The following is a 7,723-nucleotide window of genomic DNA, read 5'->3' on the forward strand; positions in this document are numbered from 1 at the left end:
ATGAGTAAACATAGCCAATGACAGCCGTTCAAAGAAGAATCGTGAGTCAAGAATAGTCAGTGTATGAGTAAACATAGCCAATGACAGCCGTTCAAAGAAGAATCGTGAGTCAAGAATAGTCAGTGTATGAGTAAACATAGCCATAGTAATATCAATAAAATATAAAACTAGACTAAGACGCCTTTATCACAAAATTAAAACGCTTTTATCGTTTGATTAAAATTCCTTTGTCGCTAGAATAAATGTCTTTAATCGCTACGCTACAGCGTATATTTCTTCCATCTGTTATATACACATTTACAAAGCATATTAAACCCGCGGTTGATATATTTAAGGTCACGTGTAGTGTTCATGTTTCTCCGCCAGGTTGAATAAGGTAATTTCATTAAATCTGTTTTGACTTCACTGCCGTCTATCTTATCGCACGATTTAATATACAATTTGTTGTTGTTGTGGCTAGAATATTTCTCAGTGACAAAACATGTGTCTTGATAGAGAGGGTTCGGATGTCACGTACTCTATTTAAATTATGATTTAAGATTAGTGCTAATATTGTTGTTCGGGCCAATCACGCCCAGTGGTTAGCGTGCCGGACTATAGATCAGAGGCTCCATGGTTCGCGTTACTTACAAAACAATATTAATGATACGAGTCAAAAATCACACTCTCTGGGCGCGTTATAAAAGTGGCGGTCAAATCCCATAACAAACAACAACAAATATGTTGTTTCATTTGATGACCACGACACGTACGAAATGCAGTATACATTGTCCAACCGTTATGTTAATATCTTGCTTGTCAAATAATACACTTACTGTTTCATATCTAAACGGCCCGGCATGGCCAGGTGGATAGGGGGCGCTTGACTCGCAATCTGAGGGTCGCGGGTTCGAATCCCCGTCACACCAAACATGTTCGCCCTTTCAGCCGTGGGGGCGTTATAATGTGACGGTCAATCCCACTATTCGTTGGTAAAAGAGTAGCCCAAGAGTTGGCGGTGGGTGGTGATGACTAGTTGCCTTCCCCCTAGTCTTACACTGCTAAATTAGGGACAGCTAGCGCAGATAGCCTTCGTGTAGCTTTGCGCGAAATTCAAAACAAACGAACAAACAAACATATCTAAACAGATGTTACAAGCGGTCTTCGATACGGAAAATGGCCTACTTTGTTGACCTAAGAGGAAAGGTTAAAATGTCTACCTTCTTGCACACTCTCAAGAACCAGGTGGCAGTTTTCAAACTTATATATCGTAAAATACTGCTGTATTTGGTAAAGTCTTGTTTCGGTAATATGGTAAGAATTAGACACAAAATGGAACGCAAATGATATTTTTGTTTATAGTAGTAGCAGCAAGTTACAGGACACAGTCAGTTTTTATCCACTTCGTACCGTGGTTTTACTAATATAACAATACAACAATGGTTTGCACCATCGGATACAACAATATCATAAAGGAAGCTTCACTATATGTTTAAAAGTTTCACGGCTATGGTCATATTTGGTCACATATTATTCTCTGTATTTGTTATGTTTCACTACTAACACAACTATATTGTTGTTTCCAAGGTAACTACCGTTTAGCGTTACTATAGTAGCTATTGTTTACTCTGTTCGTAGCAACAATCATTTAGCGTTACTGTAATATTTTTTTTTAATCTTATTTGAAACGTATCTACTATTTAACATAATTGCAATAGTATTTTGTTGTTGTTATTGTTTCCAATGTAACTATGGTTGTTTCCAAGGCAACTTACGTTTAACGTTATTGTTGTAATGGTACATTCTTTGTTATTATTTCAAACGTAACTACCGTTTAACGTTATTGTAATAATATATTTTGTTTTGTTTTTTTTAGATTTTTCATCCGCCATCTTGTGAAGACTCAGGTATTTTACTGGTTTGTTATTGTGTTAGTGTTTTTGAACACCGTCTGCGTCGCCATAGAACATTACAACCAGCCAAAATGGCTGACGAATTTTTTATGTAAGTATATATCTGTTTTTACCTTTCACGTGGTGTACTAGCTGATCTTATGACATGTGTTATACAAGAAATAAAAGTCCTTACAACAGGTGTTGTACAAGAAATAAAAGTACTTAAAACAAGTGTTATACAAGAAATAAAAGTCCTTACAACAGGTGTTGTACAAGAAATAAAAGTCCTTAAAACAAGTGTTATACAAGAAATAAAAGTCCTTAAAACAAGTGTTATACAAGAAATAAAAGTCCTTACAACAGGTGTTGTACAAGAAATAAAAGTCCTTAAAACAAGTGTTATACAAGAAATAAAAGTCCTTAAAACAGGTGTTGTACAAGAAATAAAAGTCCTTTCGACAAATGTTATACAAGAAATAAAAGTCCTTACAACAGCTGTTGTACAAGAAATAAAAGTACTTTCGACAAGTGTCATACAAGAAATAAAAGTCCTTACAACAGGTGTTGTACAAGAAATAAAAGTCCTTAAAACAAGTGTTATACAAGAAATAAAAGTCCTTAAAACAAGTGTTATACAAGAAATAAAAGTCCTTACAACAGGTGTTGTACAAGAAATAAAAGTCCTTTCGACAAATGTTATACAAGAAATAAAAGTCCTTACAACAGCTGTTGTACAAGAAATAAAAGTACTTTCGACAAGTGTTATACAAGAAATAAAAGTCCTTACAACAGGTGTTGTACAAGAAATAAAAGTCCTTTCGACAAGTGTTGTACAAGAAATAAAAGTCCTTACAACAAGTGTTGTACAAGAAATAAAAGTCCTTACAACAAGTGTTATACAAGAAATAAAAGTCCTTACAACAAGTGCTCGTTTTATGTCAGAAGAACTTCTCTTTTGATGTGAAAGTTAGATTTTTTTAAAAGTGTAGTTTTACGTTATTTATTTAACAATCAGGTTTGTCTGTTGTCTAAAGTTTTGATATTTTAAATATTTTAGAGAGGGATGGTTATTCTTTTAAATTATCTTAACTCTTAAATATAAAAATTCATTTGGGTTCTTATTATAAACCCGTGAAAAATAATATGCGGGAGGCGCCACCTAGGGGAGAACGGAACTATGACTACATAAATTATACCTGAAAGTACAAATTTATAAATAAAGAAGTTTTAAATAAACTACTGTACAAATATTAAGTACAATGAACATCTAAAAATGACGTGTACAGTATATACACAAATATATATTTATAAGGGGTGCGGGGGGAGGCGCAACAAAACACATGTTCAGAAAGAGAAGGGCACTGTAAAAATGTTTGCACGGCACTGTTTTAGTGTTGTCAAAATAGAAGTAATGTTTGTTATTCAGATATCTGTATTATACCCTCAAAATTACCATGTCATTGAACTGCTTCTATGAATTCTGATTGACAAAATTAATATATATATATATGATAATTTTATCTTATCTACATCGTGACGCTTTGTGTTAAGGCTTCTAATATCTGCCTTTTACTGTTTCATTTGTTTGGTTGTTTTTTTTTTTCAGATTGGGCTGAATTTGTTTTCTTGGGACTCTTTATATTCGAAATGTTTATGAAGATGTACGCTTTAGGCCCCCGCATTTATTTCGAGTCATCCTTCAATAAGTTCGACTGTGTAGTAAGTACTGCCTTTGTTGTCTCAGGGGGTATCGGGGGGGGGGGGGTGCATCTACCGACTACCTCAATATTCTAGAAAAGGATAAGGTAAATCACTTAATTTTTATGTGTATAAGAAACTGTCCAAATTTTTTGGTATGGGGGGTGGGGATTCTCCCCACTCTGTAGTCTAATTTCGATGTTTTGAAACACCTTTTCCAAGTTTTTTTGATGACAACGTTCTGATGTTATTATTAAACGTGGAATACAAACAATTGCAATTTTATACCTGTCCGTAAATGTTGCTATGGAATAAAAAAAATGTTGTTTTGTTTTTTGTTATAGGTCATAGCAGGGAGCATATTTGAGGTTGTGTGGTCCAGTATTCGGGAAGGGTCCTTTGGATTTTCAGTTCTCAGAGCGTTGAGGTTACTGAGGATATTCAAAGTCACAAAGTAAGTCTGATAACGTACGTGACGAGTGTAGGATGTATGAAAGTAAGTCTGCTAATATACTTGACGAGTTTACGATGTATATAAGTAAGTCTGCTAATATAATTGACAAGTGTAGGATGTATATAAGTAAGTCTGCTAATATACTTGACGAGTTTAGGATGTATATAAGTAAGTCTGCTAATATAGTTGACAAGTGTAGGATGTATGTATGTAAGTCTGCTAATATACTTGACGAGTTTAGCATGTATATAAGTAAGTCTGCTAATATAGTTGACGAGTTTAGGATGTATATAAGTAAGTCAGCTAATACACTTGACGAGTCTAGAATGTATGTATGTAAGTCTGCTAATATACTTGACGAGTGTAGGATGTATGAAAGTAAGTCTGTTAATATACTTGACGAGTTTAGCATGTATATAAGTAAGTCTGCTAATATAGTTGACGAGTTTAAGATGTACATAAGTAAGTCTGCTAATACACTTGACGAGTTTAGGATGTATATAAGTAAGTCTGCTAATATACTTGACGAGTTTAAGATGTACATAAGTAAGTCTGCTAATATAGTTGACGAGTTTAGGATGTATATAAGTAAGTCTGCTAATATAACTGACAAGTGTAGCATTATATGTAAATAATACTGTCTTATTTATGTTTTCATAGTATTTGTATCTACGTGGTATCCACTATGATTTTGTTTAATTCATTCATACCTAGAGACTAAGTAGTGTTATCCAAATGGTGAGTCCATCCGTCCTCCCAGCATTGGCAGGATCCCTTAGTTAAAACTATAGTTTTTTAAATAAAGTAAAAAAAAATAACTTAGTCCATATTTTAAAGAGGCAAACAATTACTCGTGTACGACTCGCATCATTCATGAAGTTTCTCCAAACGTTTTGTGAACGGATATTATATGTTCCAGCATTTGAACAGAACTGTAGAGTTTAGGATCTATACTGTTTATTAGAAAACTACTCCCCACCATCACTAGTTTGAAGTCTACTATGCAGAAATGTTAACGGATTCAGTGTACCTATAAGTTTGGTGTAAGTCTAACTTGATTATGACTTTACTAAGCCTAACTTGATTATGACTTTACTAAGCCTAATTTACCTCAAAACTGCGTCTTATTTGAGGTTTGTGTGTGTGTGTGTGTGTCTTAGTAAAGTCATAATCAAATTAGGCTTAGTAAAGTCATAATCAAGTTAGGCTTAGTAAAGTCATAATCAAATTAGACTTAGTAAAGTCATAATCAAGTTAGGCTTAGTAAAGTCATAATCAAATTAGGCTTAGTAAAGTCATAATCATGTTTAATTAATCATATTAGTTATACTAATTCGAATATAAAAACTTTCAAAATAAAGTTATGACATATTTAATTGTCGACCCAAAGCTGGTAGGCCTCATTTCCGTCCTTTTAGTAACAACTGTAATTTTATAATTTAATGGATATATGTTTTCCAGTTTTGAGCAGCTGTTGGTATGGAGTCTTCAGCAAGCTCCATATTTTTGTGATAAAAGAAGGTTTCTACTAAAAGTATAAACATTGGCCTCAATTTGAAATGTTCATACGGGTACTCCAAATTTGTTTTCTAATAAATATGTAGACAAAAGAGGGCGACAAAAACGTTTAGTATGTATCATTATGTTTCATCCGGGGAACTAAGTTGTTACATTAGTTCAACACACATTAGGTATGTATATTAGTTTTAACGACTCGATTCTTCCTACGCAGGTACTGGTCATCTCTTCGAAATTTAGTGATTTCCCTCCTCAGTAGCATGCGGTCCATCATCAGCCTTCTCTTCTTGCTCTTCCTTTTCATCCTCATCTTCGCTCTCCTAGGAATGCAACTATTCGGTGGAGCGTAAGTTTGCCCCTTTTTTTTCAGTGAGGTACCTCCAATTTGTGTCACAATTTCAAATAATAAATCACACTGGATGATTTGTTTTGAACAAGAACTATTGATCACAATCGAATTAACAAGCATACTGATAATTAGTTAGTCTGTGACACAATGTATTACTATAGGTGTTTGTATTTCTTTAACAGCTTCAACTTCCATGATGGAACTCCTCCTGCGAATTTCAATACATTTCCTATTGCTTTGCTCACCGTGTTTCAGGTAAGACTTCCAACACTTTTTATGTTGTTTTGTCCACCGTGTTTCATGTAAGACTTCCAACACTTTTTATGTTGTTTTGTCCACCGTGTTTCAGGTAAGACTTCCAACACTTTTCCTACTGCTTTGTCTACTGTGTTTTAGGTAAGACTTCCAACAGATTTCCTACTGCTTTGTCCACTGTGTTTCAGGTAAGACTTCCAACACTTTTCCTACTGCTTTGTCCACTGTGTTTCAGGTAAGACTTCCAACACTTTTCCTACTGCTTTGTCTGTGTTGGAAGTCTTACCTGAAACACAGTGGACAAAGCAGTAGGCAAAAGTGTTGGAAGTCTTACCTGAAACACAGTTTTTCCTACTGCTTTGTCCACCGTGTTTCAAGTAAGACGTTTTAATTATTTGTGTTGACACATTATAGGCCTAAATTTACCAATTTAAGGAAATCCATTTTCCTAGAAATATTATAATCAAAAAATTCTACATCATTTCCAATAAGGCCGTTTTATTTAAGTTCAGTGGTTTAAGTTAAGACTTATTAACTGACTGTGATTCGAATATTCTTTGTAGGACTTCATTATTTAAATCAGAAAATTAAAGTTTCAGAGAAGGAAAAAAAAAATTTCAAAATCGAAAGAGTAATCAATTTTAAATTAATTAATTTTGATACAAAAACACATCGAGGAAATAAATAAATTGGTATAGTGACTGATTAACAAAGAAATTTAAAAAAAAATTAAATTAAAAGCAGTATTTACATTAAGTAGCTCAAGTACAGTGTTTTTTTTTTTTAATCCCGTGTTTCTGAAAGTGCGTTGATTAGAAAATGCTTAATTTAGAGCCGAAAAAATCATTGTTTTTTGAATAAGTCCATCATTAAAAAAATGATGGACCCAATAACAATGTTTTTCCTTGACATTTTAAAAGGGCGCTCGGCTCGCAATCTGCGGGTTCGAATCCCCGTCACACCAAACATGCTCGCCCTTTCAGCCGTTGGGGCGTTATAATGTGACGGACAATCCCACTATTCGTTGGTAAAAAGAATAGCCCACTCGCCCTTTCAGCCGTTGGGGCGTTATAATGTGACGGACAATCCCACTATTTGTTGGTGAAAAGAGTAGCCCAAGAGTTGGCGGTGGGTGGTGATGACTAACTGCCTTTCCTTTAGTCTTACACTGCTAAATTAGGGACGGCTAGCGCAGATTTAAGAGAAAAAATAAAATGGGGTTTCTTGTCAAATTTTATGTCGTTTATCATTCATTTTAGCTACTCTAAATTTTATGTCGTTTATCGTTCATTTTAGCTACCCTAAATTTTATGTCGTTTATCGTTCATTTTAGCTACCCTAAATTTTATGTCGTTTATCGTTCATTTTAGTTACCCTAAATTTTATGTCGTTTATCGTTCATTTTAGTTACCCTAAATTTTATGTCGTTTATCGTTCATTTTAGTTACCCTAAATTTTATGTCGTTTATCGTTCATTTTTAGTTACCCTAAATTTTACGTTGTTTATCGTTCATTTTAGTTACCCTAAATTTTACGTCGTTTATCGTTCATTTTAGTTACCCTAGATTTTACGTC

At 34.0% G+C, this 7,723-nt stretch overlaps 1 protein-coding gene across 1 annotated transcript in view; it reads left to right on the plus strand.

Moving 5' to 3' along the window:
• Positions 1 to 7,723, plus strand: part of LOC106470640 (voltage-dependent calcium channel type A subunit alpha-1-like) — a 96,528-nt gene that overhangs the window by 69,443 nt on the left and 19,362 nt on the right. Inside the window, exons 13-17 of the mRNA XM_022399266.1 lie at positions 1,856 to 1,983; positions 3,481 to 3,593; positions 3,917 to 4,026; positions 5,759 to 5,890; positions 6,076 to 6,148. Coding sequence (XP_022254974.1) covers positions 1,856 to 1,983; positions 3,481 to 3,593; positions 3,917 to 4,026; positions 5,759 to 5,890; positions 6,076 to 6,148 — 556 coding nt within the window. The remainder of the gene's footprint in view (positions 1 to 1,855; positions 1,984 to 3,480; positions 3,594 to 3,916; positions 4,027 to 5,758; positions 5,891 to 6,075; positions 6,149 to 7,723) is intronic.

This window comes from Limulus polyphemus, unplaced genomic scaffold (genome assembly GCF_000517525.1).
Source record: "Limulus polyphemus unplaced genomic scaffold, Limulus_polyphemus-2.1.2 Scaffold4132, whole genome shotgun sequence".
Classification (NCBI taxonomy): Eukaryota; Metazoa; Arthropoda; class Merostomata; order Xiphosura; family Limulidae; genus Limulus; species Limulus polyphemus.